The following is an 18,564-nucleotide window of genomic DNA, read 5'->3' on the forward strand; positions in this document are numbered from 1 at the left end:
TTTTTATTTGACCAAATGCAAGAAAAATTCACAGAGCAGACTGGTGTGCCTGGTGAGTTGGGTAAAATATTAGGCAGAATGTTATTTCTTTAATCTGAGTGTAGGACGCCATTAAGTTAGAAAATCCTTTTCTAGCCTGACCATATATGTGCTTAATGCAACACAGTTTCTTCTCTTGTAAGTGCACACAATGCATCAAAAATTGGTCTTATATATGCTCCACACATTATCAAACTCCCCTATGAACCTGATTAAAAATATTTACTTTAGTACTGATTTAGGTCAACAGGCTCCTCAAATTGCCACAGACAGGGCAAGTCCATTTAGCAATGAAAGTTTTTTTATTTTGCAATTTTCATGGCTTACTTGATCTAACAGTTCTTATAAACTAACTAACATTCTGGAATTACTTCTACTGAACCCAGCTAGTCTACAGTCCTATGTCTTAGTTAACTTCACATCATATAAATCACTTTGTAGTCACACGTTTACTCTGATCGGTCTTGATACTGATCTAAAGCATCGTATATTTTCCCAATCAAATACTGTGCTGCATGGAAATCTTCAAATTTTGGATGCATTTGACGTTATAAAAACGTGTCTAAGGAATAATTCTGAAGACAAAGCTCTGTGCTAATATTCAGATAGATTTTGAGCTGCCATTACAGTTTATCCTAATTTAAAACATTTTCCTAAGTCAAGCACAGAGTTTTTTATAGCTAAAAAAATAAGCATATGTTTATTAATTTTCAAACATGTACCTACTCTTTATTATGTTCTTCCTCAAGTGTAAGGTCATTTAAAAATCTTGTAATATTTCATCAAAAAGTGAAGTTAGAAATATAAGAGCCATAAATATTTATACTCTATTATCTTAAACCCATACCTGTACTTCAGTCTCCCACTCTGCAATCCTAAATAACTTTTCCCTACATTTTCTTCCTTATTCCTGTATTATAGAGTACATCTAGAAAAACTTACCTTGAGGGATATTATTCGAAAGCAGTTGGATGTAAAACAAATGGATTTCAGCAAAGTTAGCACTAAGTGATTTATACCCACTGGGTATATACCTCACCCATGTGATCAGTCCCCTTATCAAACCCACTTCAACATTTATTAATTAATCCTTCCATGAAGTTCCTGAGATTCATAATGCCAGCAGAGTAATATAGCTCCAGTCATGTAAAGGATCTATACTGAGAGGTCTTTTCTGCAGGTGCACTCACCGTATAGTAACTGCCCTAATACTCTGCGGCTGTAATTAAACAACAATCATTTCACTGTTATTAATCACAAAATCTCTGGGGCTTGTGAATATGGCTTTAATAGCTTAGTAAGAGGTGGTGTTCAGTGATGAAAGATGAGTGAAAATTTATACAGCTCTAAACACTGACATTCCTTAGGGTTGAGAAGTCTGCTCTTATCTATCCACAGTGGCTTCGATCCAAAGCTGAATGAAAGCCAGGGTAAGGGTGAGTCCAAGATCTTTGGAGCAGGCTTTCCTTCCTCAGGTAGGTGTGCTTTCTGCCAAGTTCAGACACACACGCCTTTCAAAGATGCCATAAGTGAAGCTGAATTGCTGTTTGTCTCAGATATGTGATTTTGGTGAAGGTCAGTTCATCCGTCCTGAATGTCAGCAGAAGGCTGAGGTTGAAACTGATGACAAAACAGGTCCCAGTCAGTGTGGATGGTGATTTATCCACATGTCACCATAATGCATAGATTTCTGTCAAAGCTATGCACTGAGGCTTTGTAGGTCTGAAGGTCTGATTATATGGATTTTTTAAAAAAGATTTTTCCTAAGAGTTGCTAATGTGCTCATTTCTTTCTTTCTTTCTTTCTTTCTTTCTTTCTTTCTTTCTTTCACCTTGGTTTTTATTCTTTACCTAGTGGTGTTTTGTTTTGTTTTGTTTTTTCCTCTTTTTTCAACCATTATTTTTGATTTTCCTTGTGGGCAAGTCTTGAACAATTGTGACAAGAAAGTTGTCCTTCAGGATATGTGATCTTAGCTCTTTTCACAGGATACACACTGCTACGTGGCACCTGCTAATTCTCTCCTCATGAACACAAAGTATTAGCTTTCAGCCCTTTCCAGGACCTTAAAATGGAGATAGCTGTGACCTACACACATTGTCAGACATGATTCAGGCTTACCATACTACGAAGGTTAATACTGTCCCAGGACTCACATTTCTTCAGGAGAAATACAGGAGCTAATAATTTCTTACAAATGCAAAAGCCTCCAATAGAATGGAGAACGACAATACAAGCCAAACATGTAAAAATAGAAAAAAATTTTTCAAAGGGAGGCTTTTTATGAAAATATTTTTCTTTTGATATTTTTTTTCAATTAAAACCTGAAAACAGAAAGTCAAAATCTCTTCCCTTATGTTCATCTTGCATGTCCTTCTTCCTCAGTTCCCAAAAATGTATGCTAAGAATGATTGTAACAAATAACATACACATACTTTGAACACACAGATACCTTCATTGAAACACCAATGCATAGTTTCTGCACTGCAAATACTCTTCTTTTGTTGGAAGGTTTAATGGCTTGATAACTTACTTAGAGTTGACTGAGGAATCGTGTTGCTGCAGTGTAGCAGAATATAGGATTGTGAAATTTGTTTGATTATTGTTTCATTTTTTAGGATTATCTTCTAGTTCAACAGAGGTGCATATACATAAGATACACATAAGCTCACACAAATGTGTCACAGAGTGAGATGTGAATATCTCCTTAGTGGAGCTCTGCACTAAATGAGTTAGTAAAGTAATGGGAGACACTTGATTTGGAGTCGGGACTTCCAGAAATATTTCAGTGCTTCGGGTTGTTTTCCAATTTTCCATATTTGATTACATTATGTTAATTGGGTACTATTCTAGCAAAAGATATTACATGCACCATACAAGAATCCTTATAAAATTCAATTTTGTAAAGCCTTCCAATATATATATTTTTTTTATTGCAGGTACAACACGTATAAAATGCATCTGTTTTTACACACCATTTTCACATTGCTTTGGAGGAAGACAGAATTCTATGTTAATATCTGGTTAATAACTTGTCTTGTTACACATATTTGCAAATAATCTATGTCAATCTGATTTTTATTACACTGAAGTGAAAAAGACTACTAAAACTGCCACCATTCCCCAAACTGCAGTAAAATTCCTCAATGCTCTAGATTGATTTACAGATGTTCCTAAGACATTTCTGTTTTAGTGCTGGAAGAAAAAAGAATAACACAGTCAGAACAGGTTTTACAAGGAGAATATGAAAAACATACATGGTTATATAAGTCTGTTGGTTTCTTTTCTTTTAGTTATCTTAAAAATCTTCATCAGATAATACTTTGAAGAGCAATCAAATACTCTGTGGGTGTCTAAGACTTTTTGTTATACTTACTGTGGGAGGAAGCATCTCTTTTGACTCTTTCACAGACATAACTTGCATTTTTCAAAAACCAGGAATAGTATTCAACACAGTACCTAAAGTAGTAAAATTAGAAGAGTGCTATTTAGTTGTCTTTCATAAACATAGCTCTAAGTACATCATGCTGGTAATATTGCTCTCTGAACATAGAAATAAAAATCTATATTCTAACCTCTAACTTATGCCATTAGATACTTGAGAAGATTCAGTTGAGCTCTATTCACTGACTGGTGAAAACCAGATCAATACCCTGAGGCTCCATCTGGGACCAACCATGGAAAAATTTCTCCTTGGGAGGAATGCTGAGGCATTGGAAGGAACAGGCTGCCCAGGGAGGTGATGGAGTTACCTTCCCTGGAGGTGTTCAAGAAATGTGTAGATGTGGCATTTAGTGGGCTTTTTGGGGATGGGTTGGTGGTTGCACTAGGTGATCTTTGAGGTCTTTTCTAACCCTAAAGATTCTATGATTCGAGGGACTCAAATCACTGATGACTGAAAACTCACTGGAAAACGTACAATGGAGTACTATAAGAAGACAGAAGTAAGTGAAACTGCTGCTAGATTTTACCTCATGGTATTCTTTATGGAATGTTTTCTTTGGCCAACGCAGAGGCACAACTGAAAAAACCTGCAGAGCTCCATCAGACAGGGATTGATCTTCTGCAGCACGATGGTGACAGGAGGTGAGGTCAGATATGCGTCTTTGAGGATTGCCTGTGGGCACCCTTGGAGAAAAAAAAACCATGAACTAGTTCAAAAAACCGAACCATAAAATTTTGTCAATGACTTTTCTGGGCAAATGGAAACACACAGATTAACAGGTAAGTTAAAGTCAAGTCCGACTGAGGCAGATAACTGAAAAAGAATGAACACACAGACTGGCACTTGCTTGAGTGAAACTAAAATGCCATTATCAATTCATTATTATTTATCACTTCTGGTAAGTTATCGAAATCATTGTTGCTTTTACTTATTACAAATACAAGGGACAACTCTAAAGATGTAATTTATTTATTGTTACCTTTCCAGATGGAGGTTCAGTTGCCACTGTAGCATCAGTTTTTTCCACAGCACAAAGCAGTGAGATGAAGAACAGCACCACACGCTTATTACATTTGATCTTTTCTATATACAAACGCTAATGCAATAGTCATTTCCAGTTCCACAGTTTCCTACACCCACTCTCTATATCTGAATCTTGGACTTAAAACAACAGACCTAATAAACAATCACAACACCCTGTTCTTTTAATCTCCCTTTTTTTGTCCCCATCAACAAAATGGACGCAATTTATGCAGGGGCTGTGGCTTTCTCACTGTCCATCTCTAGTTATCTTGCATTTTCCACTGTTGCTTCTACTGCCTTGAATAATCAGCTAATTTCAGCAGTGATTTTAGAAAAAAAAATCCTCTGGGTAAATACCTTCCTAGAGGTTATAAAACTGCCAAGAATCTGGAAGCAATAAAGGTCATTTTTTGCCTGCACTGAGAGGAAGGTAGGAACAATTTCTCAGTTTTACTCTTTTTTGTCAGCTGCCTCCTGGTTAATCTTTTTTTTTTTTTTTTTTTTTTTTTTTTTTTTTTTTTTAATTTTTATTTCAAGTAACCACCACTGTATTGCTTGAACTTAAAAAAAAATGCAGGAAAATAGTTTATTGAGTTATGGACAGCCTCTTCCCTCTCCGGCGACAACTGAGAGGAAAATATCTGGTTTGTTCTGTTCACTGAACCTTCCGCAGTCAGCAGTGAGAGGTAAACATATGCACATAAAATACTTCATCACACCAGGAAATGCAGCTGTGCCAGGCTGCAGATGGATTAATACAAGAGAATAGGTGATGGCAGGTTGTAAGTATTGCTACATGGTTTTTCAGTGTGAAATACAATCTCCTTTCAGACTCCCTTTCTGTCACAGAAAAGATGAAAATGGGGGAAAATGAGAAAAGGTAAGGCAAAATTGATGCTGCTTTCAATTTTTTTTTTTTTTTTCAGTGTTTTTCTGCTCCATATGAAGAGAAAACCTTACATTAACATAATCTTGTCTTCATGAAACTGTACTCTGTTACACATAATCTTATGTCTTTTGCCTTTACTTAACAGTTGTATTACAGTCAGTAAAAATCAAAGGACTTGACAGAAAAGGAAATGCAACACGTAAAATGTGCTAAAAGGCGGCTGGGCGCAGCTACAGTTGGTGTGTGATCGCCACTGCTTTGTGAATTGAATAACACTGCTCTGAAGAGTTGATGCTGGAGGAGCACACTGTGCTTTTGTACCTTTGCCTTTCACCCACTGGGGTAGGGGGGAGTGAAGGAGGGGAGCAGAGGCAGCAGCAGTGGAGATGCTGGCTGGCTATTCCATTTGTGAAATCAGTAGCAGGCTTTGGCCACATGTTCAGATAAACTGCCCTATGTGCAGAGTATAATCCCTTTAGACAGTGTAATTGCATTTCCAGGTTCACATGTCTCACATGCTTTATAGCTTTGGGCTATCTTATGTTACGTGATAGGGGAGGCTACTGGGGTCAAATTTAGACTAATGAAGTTCTGTTGAAATGAGATTCAGTTGTCTAGTGCTGACAAGAAGTTTAATACAAAATGGCATTCATGGGCAGGAAGAAAATAAAGGCACAGCCAAGCTCAAAGAGATCTGTTATGAAATGATTTGCCTCTGATCAGAGCTTGCTCAAAGTAGCAGGAATCCTGAAGGAGAAATAGGTAGGCCTTGCAGCTACTGTAGTCTTGGTTGCCTCTGACAAATGGCCATTGTCTCAGTGTCACAGACTGCACAGTTCTCAGCCAAAATTAGTCAGCGTTGGGCGAGAGAGAGCGCCATTTCTCTCCATCTTAGCATCTTAAAATCATAGAACCATCAAGGTTGTAAAAGACCACTAAAAACATCTAGTCCAGCCACCAACTCATCACCACCATGCCCGCTAATCCACATCCCTGAATTCCACATCTACGCATTCCTTTAACACCTCCAGAGACGGTGATTCCACCACCTCCCTGGGCAGCCTGTTCCAATACCTCACAACTGTTTATGAGAATATAACTTTCCTAATATCCAACACCCCAGGGCCTCAATGTCTTTCTTATAACGAGAGGCCCAAAGCTGAAAACAGTATTCAAAATGTGGTTTCACCAGTGCTGAGTACAGGGGGATGATCACCTCCCTGCTCCTGCTGGCTGCACTATTTCTGCATGAACATCACCAGCAATTGACACCCCTTGTTCTTCTTCCTCTTGATGGCAACTAAAAATGACTGATGTCTTGCTTTAATAACGCACTCTTTGTGTTAATAACTGAACATCAGAGCATGTGGCAATGAGATTTCAGTATAGACTGTCCACTAAAAAGTATGTTAAGTGTTGCTGGGAGTAATTAAAATAGCTAATAGCCACCCTCCAATGTGTTTTAATGTCTCTACCAAAATGGGTGTTCACCATCCCATCTAGCAGGTATTAGTGCTTTACTCAAGCTGTGTGTTTTGCCAGCAGAAATTCTGTTCTATCTAAATGTAAATCAAATGACAGCGATTTCAACATGGATTCGTTTATGTAGGAAAGAGAAGGAAATAAAAAGTTGAAAGTTAAACAAATTGCTCTGATTTTCATTTCTAACAATAATTTCATTTTAAATTAATGCTATATTTACATATAACTATTTAACGCTGAAATTCTCTTTCAAGTAAAGACTGATTTAATTTTATTTGGATTGGATAGTATATTTATATTACATTGTTGAAATCAGAATTTTCAGTACTTCATTGTATTTTCTTACATCTGTTTGTAAAGAGATTTATTTTATTGATTCAATTCATAAATTCCTAAAGATTCAGATTGATAAAAAAAACATTTTAAACTGGAAATTTATTTTAATACGTCCTTTTCTAAGATTTTTTGTTTTTAAGAAATTGACTTGCTCAAAACAAGCAATAGATAGGAGAAACCACAGCTGTCTGTGCAGAGCTTTGGTTTTGTCCTTCTGAAATTACTGCACTACTGTTACAGGCAGGTAAGTGACCAGCCTTTGCAGTGAAAAGCCCTTTCCACTAGGAAGAGGATATCAGCTTTCTCTGACTCTGAGGTTAAATTTTGCTGCCACTGAAAAGCAGTATTGTGGCTACTGTGAGTAACTCAGGCTTAAAATATCCCTCTCCTCATGCTATAACATGCTCTCAGATTTTATTAGTCTGCATGAAAATGAACAAATAAATATATAAATAAATCCATTTTTGTGGTTTAAGAAATGGCTTCCTCAAGTAATGTCATGATCTGCAGAGTATCGTGGATGATATTCATTGTTCTGTGATCCCACTACTGATTTATTTTCTCAAAATGCCACGACTGCTACGTGCAGGTGGACAGCATCTGTCATGGTTTCTGATAGAGAGGCATTCCATTCTCTGCTGTCACTGAAATCTGTGTTTTCCAGGTTTTTCAAAAAGGATGGATTCCCAGTCATAGATTTATCTGGGCTTATAGTATTGTCCATTGGTTAGCAAATAGCGGGTGAACAAACTCTGTAAGTGGACCTGCGATGTGCACTGACCAGACTCCAGCAACTTCCAGTTAGGTGGTCATTATTTAGTCCTCGAACCAAACTCATCCAAGGCAAACAAACAACACAAAGAAGTTTGTTTGTTGTTTTTGTAGGATTATTTCTTGATGGACAAGAACTATCATATTCCTCTGTTCCCCATCAAAATAGAAGACCTTATTTATCTTAAATTCTTCCCCTCACATCATCAAGAGTGAAAAGAAATCAAATTGTATCATATGATACAATGCTGGTTCATTTTCTTCATGTAACCAATGCCACATTATTTGGTTTCCAGTGTGATCACTGGGAGGAGGGATGCCAGAGGCCCTGGAAGTACTAAAGGTGTCTGCAGAATGCGATGTGTGTGTAGGTTGGACTTAGACACTCACATGCTCAGCAACCAAAGTCAGGGAGGGCTCTCCCAGAGTGCAGGCACCCTCCCTGACTTTGGATCAAGACCAGCTTTTGAAAGGATGTAACTTCTTTCTAAATACTTTCATGGAAATATAATTTTACTGATCACATGAGTAGATTATAAGTGGAATGGCACATCATCATATGTGTACTGCCTTAATCTCTCATATTCTAATTGATTAGGCATTAGGAAGAACTGAACTCTCCTGAAAATTGAGCTGATAATGATCCCTCCTTAGTCCAAGAGGGAGTTTTCAGCATTGAAAACTCAGGGAAATTCTGGAGATTTCATATGGTGAGGATTGACTTAATCATTTGATTTGTACCAACAAGTAAATTCGAAGCTTGCCCATTTCTTTTGGAACAAATGAATTATATGATTCTTCAGTAGCCCTTCTATGTTAAAATGGAGAACATACAGAATATGCAAGTTAACTCTGTCATCATAGCAGAATTTTTGTGTTCAGTGTGAAATTATGTATGATTCAGAAATACGGAAGCAATCTCTTTGGCCTTTGGGATGTTTAACATGTATAAAATGTACTATAATATATATTAAAGATGCACATTTTTTCTGGATGGAAAAAATTGCATACTGGTGTACACTCAGCCAGGCTACTATTTTTGCTGCATGATGTGCAGGTCACTTACGAGCAGCTGAATGAAGTTTCAGTATCAGGCCAGGTCGGTAGGGCGGAGAAGACAGAACTGAAGAAGGCAAATCTATAGGATGGAGAAGAATCTAAGAGGCTTTGATGTATTAACAGGAAAAAAAAAAAAAAAAAAAAAAAGCTGGATCAAAAGTAACCGAAAAAAATAATATACACTTCTGTAGAATTCACATTCTGCATTCACAGTCACCTATTTTAGTAGATGCTATTTTCTATTTCAGAAACATGGCAACTTACACACTTTGTTAACATCCCAAATCAATCTCACCTTGCTCTGTTTGTATATGACTGGCATCTTGAGGAGGCACAGTCTGCACCCAAAGCACGTTCGCATCAGCTACAGGAAGAGAAATAAGTGCTTCATTTCATTCAGAATCTTTGTTTTTTATCTGTTTACTGAGAAGTCAGGTATAAGATTGCTGAACAGTCAGGTCCTTACCCCATACTTCCAAAGACATATAAGGATTTCAAGATGAAAAAGGAAGGACAACATATGTATTCACTAGATCTTGGAAAGTGTATTGGCCAAGAAAAGATAGAATTTAAAGATGATTAATGTACAGGAGACCCAGAGAAGCAGTTCTGTATTGCTTGTTTCATAGGTCTGTTCACTAAGTTTGGAGCAAAATGTGAGCAAAGAATTGGTTGGCACAGGACTTGGTATTCCCCAGAAGGACTAAGAAACTACAGCACAGTCTCTCTAAGTTCTTTTAGCACTTCTGTGATACAGGTATCTCCTCACTAGTGACCCAGAGCAAATCATCCTGAAGGTCATCCCAACCTCCACCTCTGCAATGTGTTTCGGGATGAGCTTTTGGACAAACTCCAGAGCTAATGGAATAAAACAAGTGTTGGTCTTCCATGCTGAACTCACCAGGGCTGGGCTGCAAGACTGGTGATGTGACTAAGGTGCCCTCAGAAGCAGGAGGGACTTCAGCTGTGCCTCGTGATCTTGAAGTGTCTACATGCAATGGTGGAAACCCCAAGGCCTTCACACTAATCATCTTTGTCCATGGTGGGGGCGTCGTGTTGGGACTGTCCTCTCTTTTCAGGGCAACAGGAGTACTGATACCTGAAAAAGCAGAAAGATGGAGGGTACCAGCAAGAATAACATCCTAGGAGACAATAAATCCCAAAATACACACAGAAAATCCAATAAATCCTAAAATATACAGAAGAAATCCTACCTACTCTTCGAGTTCTTCCACTAGCAAGTCAGATCTGATTTTTCACTTCATTTTAAAAATTATTTTCTTTTATAGTTTCTTTCCAGGAAAATATGTGGAGTGCCAATAAAGTTGGATTTTTTAACTGAGAACATTTCAATACACAAGTTTTCATTAAAAAAAAAAAAAAATACAGGAAAAAAAAAAAAGGGCTGGAGCACCTCTTTTATGAAGGCTGAAGGAGATGGACTTGTTCAGCTTGGAGAAGAGAAGGCTCTGGGAAGACCTGATAGCAGCCATCCAATACTTAAAGGGAGGAAATCAACAGGAGGAAATCAACTTTTTACATGGGTAGGTAGTGATGGGACAAGGGGAATAGTTTTAAACTAAAAAAAAAAGGAGGTTTAGATTATAATTCCGGAAAAAATTCTTTACTCAGAGGGTGGTGAGACATTGGCACAGGCTACCCAGAGAAGCTGAGGAGGTCTCATCCCTGGAGGCACTCAAGGTCAGGTTGGGTGGGACCCTGGGCAGCCTGAGCTGGTGGGTGGCAGCCCTGCCTACAGCAGGGGCTTAGAACTAAGTGATCTTTAATGTTCCCTCCAACCTGAGCCATTCCATGATTCTGTCTTCAATGATTCAATGGTCTTTTCTACGGAGGGAATTACAGGCCTGATCTGCTTGTTAAGACAAACTTTTATCTATAGTTCAATGTCACAGTGGTTTGCAGCAAAGATATGCTGTCACGTGTCAAGACAACATTAACAAAGGATAATATAAATTTAAGTCTGGCAATGTTTACTCACTTTTAAATGTCTGTGGATGTTCTGCTGATGGATCCACAGTTTTGTTTGAGTCTTCCTGTGATTTCATGAAACTTGAAAAAACAGAATCTAAATCTTTGAGGCATGAGAAGATAGGGTTAGTACAGTCAGTATCAATGGCAAATTGCATGATAAAAAGGAAAAAAAATCAGGAAATAAAGTGTTCTCCTTTTAAAAGAAAGTTATTTTTTAGTAAAGTACCTTTGATCTTTTAGTTTTATGGTTTTTTATATCAGGTGAGAAACATCCTGCAGCTTTCAGCACAGGTAAACTCGCTACAGATTCCAAAGGCTTCCTGTCAGTGATAGGTGGAGTATCCATGCAGCACAATGGATGAGCATATTTGACTCCTTTCTGAAGGTTACTCACATAAAAGCAGATTTTTCATTCTGAGAGCTAAGGCAGATCATAGAATCATAGAATCGTTTGAGTTGGAAGGGACCTTTAGAAATCATCTCGTCCAGCTTGTCTGCACTGAACAGGGACATCCACAGCTAGAGAGGGCAGCCCAGGGCCTGGGACAGCCTTGCCTTGAAAGTATCCAGGGACATTCAGAGCCCTGTCCAGCCTGACAGGGACGGGCATCCATTACCTCTTTGAGCAACCTGGATATTTATTCAGATCAAAAGTATCACACAGCTTCACCAGCCCAGCTTTTTTTTTTTTGTTGTTCCTCACATTGAATATTTATATGTCTGTAGATTTAACTTAGTTTTGCAAGAGCATTCATTGCAAATGCTACCTAGACATGGTTTTCATTGTAGCTGCTGTTTCTTTTTATTCCCCAGGATGTGCTTACCCAGGTCAGAAGATGTGTTACTGGAAAATGTGTAATTAATAACAGGAGATTTCTCTAGTATTTCCCAAAAGTCAGACAGATTTCTCCCTACGAACATAAAGGATTAAAAATATGAAGATGGACTTGTTTCTCATATGTCATCACTGTAAGTAAATAAGGCAATAATTGAGTTGGAATGATTTTTGAATTTACCTGTTTGACCTGTCACCACACAGATGTAGATACAGTCTGAATCATTGCTCTGACGCACTGAAAGACAAAGAAATGAAGAATAGATAATTGTTACTAGCTTTCATTACAAGATATCATCTTAAGTAGTTGAAAACGTAAAACTGAAATGGTATGTGGCTACTTCAACTGAACAAAAATTTTCTTTCAGATTTCACTTTGACAAAGAAATCAAAATATCAATATTTCCTGGATAAATGTTTCTATATAATTAAAATTCTAAATTACTAGTATGTTTACAAAGAAAATAAATCTCAGAAAATATCGTATATTATGTATATTATTGTACATCTTGGGGGTCAAAATTTCCTTAGATACCAGCACTCAATTATAATGTACTGAAAATTCAAAGACAGAAAGAAAAGATACTCATAGAAAAGCATATTCCTGCTATGTGTCTGTATTATATATACAACCTATCTGTATTTTTTTTCTCTAAGTAGGATTTTTTTTTTTTTTTAACAACCATGGGTCATGCTTTGCTAGATAAATGATGCTGAATTAGAGCAATAGGATTTTATATACATTTCTATGCTTGTTTCCATGCCAGGACTAAATAATGTAAATAAGGCAACAATAAATACTGAAGAAGAAATGCAAACCTGAGAGAATAGAAGTAGATTTGAAAATTTCTGTGAGATAACTGGTTGAGTTTCCAATAATATCAACAAGTAAAGCAGTGAAATCTAGACGACAAAGCAGAAAAATTATAACTGAAGCACATATTCCAAATTGACATTGGCAAAAATTAACATGAATACATGCTCGTACATGAAAATGTTTGAAACATTTAAAAGTTCAGAACTTTTCTGTTGAATAGGAGTTGACCTAGGAGGCCATTGGTATACTTATTTGATTGCCAGCCTCTCTCGCATACCAACCTGTCAAGTCATTTGTCACGTTGCTTAAACAATAGCAGTAATGCATAGGGAACTTGCCAGGGTCAACATTTTTCAGGCTAGAAACTGTAGAGAAACAGAGAAAATGGGTGTCTGGATGTGCAGCCACATGATGGGGACAGCTCCTGCACCAGGCAAATGCACTCACTGTTATAAATGGTGACTGACACTTTGTGGAAGGCAAACGAGCTGTAGGACGTGACACTCAGCAAAGAGAAGAGCTTTTTGGTACCTGCAGAAACACGTGCCCATGTGATTAGCAGTTGGAACCAATTATGCAAACAGAATGTTTTGGCTCTGCTCATTTGATTTCAAAAAGACTCCTGAGATACTGATATGATGCAGATGCCTGAGACTCAATTCCTTCTCATTACCACTGAGGGATGGTTCATCAGTACTGCTTTCTTAAAATAAAGCAAGCAAGCAAGCAAGCAAACCTCCACTGGATTATATAGTGCTTTTTAAAGGCATCCCATAAGTAATTATGCTGTGCCTATCTACGTACACACTAATTTATAAATTCTTTGGGGTAGGCAGATGTCTGCATTAAAATGTGCAAGTGTAACTTGCTCTGAGAATTAATTCTGGAAGCAGACAGCATGTATTTGAGGCTTCTCCTGCTACCACCACCAGTTCTTTATCTCCTTCACTGCCACTGGCAGCCTGTCACCTCCCCAGCCACTGCAACGTCACCTCTGAGTGTCGTGCTCAGCATCCCATTCACCAGCTCGGTCAGGTTAACAGCAGCCAGATCCACGGATTTTGCAGGCAACTCTGGAAAACAAAGAGTCTCTGGAAATGGCTGCTAATCACCTGCTTGTATGGGGCAAAAAGCTTCCACAGTGAGAAAACAGCATGAGCAGTTTATGTATTGAGGCTGTGAAGAAATAAATATGCCAGGAGAACAGAGAGAGAAGTTTGGGAAAATCACAAGATAGAGTGAGCAGCGCAATGGTACCCAGAATTTAGGCAGTGCTCTGTGCCAGCTTATGCCTTGGGAGGTGGCAGAAGGGATCAGCGTCCCAGTGCCCTCTCATGCTGATGATGCATGCTTCCTTCCAAGGAAAAAATAGCACACAAATGGAGGAGAAAATACCTGGGAAATCCACCTCCCTTTCCACAGTCCTACATGATTTATTTTTATTTTTATTTTTATTTTTATTTTTATTTTTATTTTTATTTTTATTTTTATTTTTATTTTTATTTTTATTTTTATTTTTATTTTTATTTTTTTTCAGTTTGCTTGACTAATATACTAATACTGCAGATTAAATTAAAGCTGCTGAATGATACTTTTAATTTAAAAGACGTTTCCTTTCCCCTGATGTTGCTTGCCTACTTTTTCTCGGGTCTGGACTTCCAAAGATGTTCTTTTCATTCCCTACCATGAAGTGATGAAGAAGCAGAGTGGCATGGTGCCTGTGCGTGTGCAAGGAGGTCTGTGAGTGCATGACAGAGAGGAAAAACAGAGCAGGATGGAAGAAGCACAGAAAGCCAGAATGAGAGCAAAATCAAATTTGGAAAGCAATACAATTTTCCAATGACATCAGTATTATTTTTATCCAATCTAAACAAAGCTTGTGTGAAGCTGTGTCAGAACAAGTGGAAGTGGCAATGGCAGAGCAGAGCACTGCGAGACGCACACTCCCAAAGATAACAGAGGAACACACCTTTGGTTGGAGGGGTCTGGAAGGAGAGTAACTAAAAAAAAGCACCACCTCTTCACATTCCCAGAAAGAGAGAGGTTAAATTGGCCAAGGATCTGCATATGCTGGGGCAAAGAGCCCTTGTAGTAGAGGTGGCTTTGGTATATGGACTACACAGGGTAAATGCCAACCCATTTTAATGCATCCCTCTTCCATCAGTGGCCACACACAGGGTCAAAGGTTCCTGATGTGCTGATGTTACCTGCAGTAGCCAGAACTGCTGCTTGCTTCTCTCTCTTGTTTTCTCTTCTTATGCATGAAGCTGTGAAGCAAAGAAAGAGTCTGAGAAAAAAAAAAAAAAATCCCAAGTATTTTTCAATACAGCTCTCTGCTGGGGTTACTTTGCTGCTCTTTTCATTATGGCACAGAAACCAATGGACACAAGCACTGCAAAGCAGCACACCGAGTATTCATAACAGCAGGAGATCAAGTGCCTAGCAATAAGCATTTCCCAAAAGACTTTCCTGGTTCATTAGCTGTCACTTAAATGGGAAAATGAATTAATTATCAGGTCACCCCTTTAACTCGAGAATCAAAAAATAAAAATTAGTAGAAAACTATTTTCACAGATTGATCTGGGCTTGTAGTCAACACTGACTGACAGGGATGAAGTAAAATGAGGCTAACTCAAAAGAGATCTACATGTAAGTTTGTTATGAAGAGCAGATGTTCAGGGCTGTGTTTTGGGGAACAGTCTGGAGTGGGCCTCAGCAGTTAAGGCTCCTTTCTCTAGATAATGAACAAGGGCTTGATAGTGAACAAGGGTAAGATGCAAAGTAGTGATGGCAGACAGGTTGTAGTGCAGGACTCAGCTTAAGCTCCCTACCCCATCAGTGGAGAGCTGAGAGCCTCCAGAGAGAAGGCGACCCAAGAGAGCCAACACTTGCTATGTTAAACTCCCGTGGAGCTGGAGCTGATGCTTCAGTGGTGATGCTCCTATCAGCCCTACAACTCCGTGGACAGAGCTCTCACCAGACAGTAGGAAGCCAGGTCCAGTTTCCTCTTCAGCAAGAGAAATGCTGGAGGACCAGAAAAGCAGAAGGAAGAGGAGATGTGACTGCACAGTCTGGCTGTTTTTACCTAAATATGTAAAAAATCTGGGTTCTTTTCTTTATTCTTAAAATATCTAGGTCTTCTACAGAGAAGGATATGTTTCTTGTATGTATACAAGTGAAAAATAACCTGTGGATAATCCATGGTACAGGGTCCATAAGTCATGGCTACCCATGCAGTTCTAATCAGCTGCATTAACATCTCACTTAGTATGCACTAAATTCAGACTGACAATCTAGCTGATAGGTCCAGCCCATCAGACTTGCCTGTGCAGTGTGAAAGAACAGAGTACCAGGCCTGCCCTAAATGCAAGAATGGAGAAATCTCTCAGGCCATGGGAGAAGTTGAAAAAAAACATACCTTTTTTGTTCCCCTGGGAGCACCAAATCATCATCCTTACCTATGTTCCAAACGAGAAAGAGACACAGAAATCCCAGACTCAACTTTGCAGGCACATGCCAATAGAGCCACCTCATCATGGATTCCAATTTCCAGTGGTTTTGGCTGCTCTAGGAGAAAGAAATACTGTTTTGGTATTGTTACTGCTTGTTGTGTGTGATTTGCTCCAACCCTTGTTGGGCTTTACTGGGACTCAAAGAATCATAGAATCATCCAGGTTGGAAAAGACCACTAAGATCATTTGGTCCAACCATCAGCCCATCACCACGATGCCCATTAAACCACGTCCCTCATGGGGGGAACATGACCATGTTTCTTAGCAGCTCTAGGGATGGTGACTTCACCACCTCCCTGGGCAGCCTGCTTCAATGCCTCACCACTCTTTTAGATAATAAAGTTTTTCTAATATCTAACCTGAACAGTCCCTGGAGCAACTTAAGGCCAATACTCAGTGAGGTTACCTACACAGTCCTCTTTCTGGATAAACTGTACCCACAGCACACTGAGACATCAGGTTCCCAAACCTTTGGTGAAGCAAGATAAATTTACTTAGGTTCAACTTCAGAGCAGACATAAGATGAGCTCTTTTTTTGCAGAATTGTTTCTACATTTAATTACTCCCACCAAGATACATCCTGTGCTGCCTTAGTGGGGGCTAGAAAATAAGGAGGAATGTGCCCAATGTGGCCCTTCCCCTTCCTCCTCCCCCTTTTTTTTTTTTTTTGCAAAATGAAAAATGCCAAACAGCTATGCATCTATCAGAAAATAAGAGTATGAAAGTTAGCAGAAAGAGGTCCAATTCTTTTTTTCATATCAGCTAGCTCTTCTCTTAGTAGTTAATCCTACAGGTATACAGTGAACCATTATCTTGAAGGTAACACTGTTTGATTAACAGACTGTTACCATCATGTTTAACATCTTACCCATATTTAATTCACTAGAGAATTAACACATAGTGAAAATAGTTAACTTGTACTTAGCATTTCTAAAAAGAAATCCTTCCATGGAATGATGAAACAATACCAAACTATTCTGTATTTGAAACATCTGTGTTTGCTTGCTTATGTGTCAGAAGCGTTTAAGCACTAGCACTGCAAATTTGAAAGCTCTGCGAACTTTCTAGGTAGTACTTACCTATTAAGTTTATTTGCCTAATCCTAGCTGCTGGACTTCAAACCTATATTCATCCACAGTTTCCACATAGCACATGCAGACTATGGGCTGAGGCTGAGAGAAAGCTTTGTCCAAATCTCATTCCCAAGATTTCACAGTCTGGGTAAAATAGCCAAGAATGTGAAATGGAGAGCAAGGCAGTCAACTTCAAGGGAGGTTTGTAACTACATCATTTTGCAGCAGAAGGGCTATAGTGGCTGGTACATTCAGTCAGAGGAAGTGCGTTGAGAGGGTTGTTGGATTGTGTGACTGAGGTCAGTTTAGCTCTGTGAATTTTGCAATGACAATTTTGTGTTTGAGGACCATGGACCCCAGCCTACATGTTTCTTGTGAACCCGTCCTGCACACGGAGTATGACCAGGTAGCACTGCCCATGCTATCTCTGTGTGTGCTGACTCAACGGACAAAAACACAGCCAACAACACTGATGCCACTGTATTGCCCCTGAAACATAAAGCTGGCCTTGGCTGGAGGGTCTTTGCTGCTCAGACTGGGAGAAGAGCCCAAACTTCTGCCTTTCATGGAGATTTTGGCTGTGTGGCAAAAGAGAATCTCAAGTAAAGGAGGTGGGAGAGGAGGACAGCCCCTGCCCCACTAACCTCCCCTTGGAGATGTCAATCAGTGTTTTTGATGAAGTGAATCAGATTTCACTACTGATTTATTTATTTATTATGTCCCATTGCTGTCTGTGGTAGGAAAATTGTTTAGCAATGGATTTGGTGCAGCGTGCTAACACAGAGCTAGGGAGAGCATGTTTCCAAGGGGCAGAGCAGGGAGGACAAATGAAAGAACTGTCTTAACAAAACACACTGGGAGAGAGGAAAAAAGGAACTGTTGAAAAAGAGAAAAAAAAAGAAAAGAAAAAAAAAAAAGAAGAAGAAGAAGAAGCACTGAGTTGTGCTTAGAAGCATCCGACAGACACTGAGAAATGCTTTTTTGCTCATCTGAGTTTGCAGCTCTCTGCTGCCCGCCCCACTGAGCTGCTCCTCCACACTAACAGCACACAGAACCTTCTCCACGGACAGCACTGCTTTGCAGCACAAATTCAGAGCAGGCATTAGCGTGACCATTTCATGCAAATTTAATTGGGATGTCAATATCTAGTGATTTGAATATCATTCAAACCTGGAAGGATGGATCATAAGCCAAATTCTGTTCTAGAATAGAAATATTAAGTAAAATTGCTATAGAATCAATGGAAAATTCTCCATTCATAGGAGAATGTTCTGTCTGGTTTCCAGGTTTATCT

At 38.8% G+C, this 18,564-nt stretch overlaps 1 protein-coding gene across 1 annotated transcript; it reads right to left on the minus strand.

Annotated features, from left to right (window-relative positions):
- Positions 1 to 3,077: 3,077 nt before the first annotated feature.
- Positions 3,078 to 16,246, minus strand: HHLA1 (HHLA1 neighbor of OC90). Its single transcript, XM_031590888.2, has 15 exons — positions 16,144 to 16,246; positions 14,893 to 14,952; positions 13,678 to 13,758; positions 13,133 to 13,216; positions 12,967 to 13,050; positions 12,688 to 12,771; positions 12,050 to 12,106; positions 11,858 to 11,944; positions 11,041 to 11,133; positions 9,943 to 10,140; positions 9,337 to 9,405; positions 9,049 to 9,120; positions 4,008 to 4,164; positions 3,413 to 3,495; positions 3,078 to 3,231 (listed from the first exon to the last, which is right to left on the minus strand). Exons 1-15 carry the CDS (start codon positions 16,220 to 16,222, stop codon positions 3,188 to 3,190), a joined length of 1,332 nt encoding a protein of 443 aa, XP_031446748.2. The 5' UTR covers positions 16,223 to 16,246; the 3' UTR covers positions 3,078 to 3,187.
- Positions 16,247 to 18,564: the final 2,318 nt, after the last annotated feature.

Source organism: Phasianus colchicus, chromosome 3 (genome assembly GCF_987193195.1).
Source record: "Phasianus colchicus chromosome 3, bPhaCol1.hap1.1, whole genome shotgun sequence".
In the NCBI taxonomy this organism is placed as follows: Eukaryota; Metazoa; Chordata; class Aves; order Galliformes; family Phasianidae; genus Phasianus; species Phasianus colchicus.

Bases quoted from the DNA above. Each gene is read 5' to 3' on its own strand.
- HHLA1 (XM_031590888.2), bottom strand. From the start codon at position 16,222: ATGATGAGGTGGCTCTATTGGCATGTGCCTGCAAAGTTGAGTCTGGGA. The intron at 13,051-13,132 runs GTGAGTGCATTT...GTTTCTCTACAG, and splicing joins GTCAGTCACCATTTATAACA to TTTCTAGCCTGAAAAATGTT. The intron at 12,107-12,687 runs GTTTGCATTTCT...TTTGTCTTTCAG, and splicing joins ATCTACTTCTATTCTCTCAG to TGCGTCAGAGCAATGATTCA.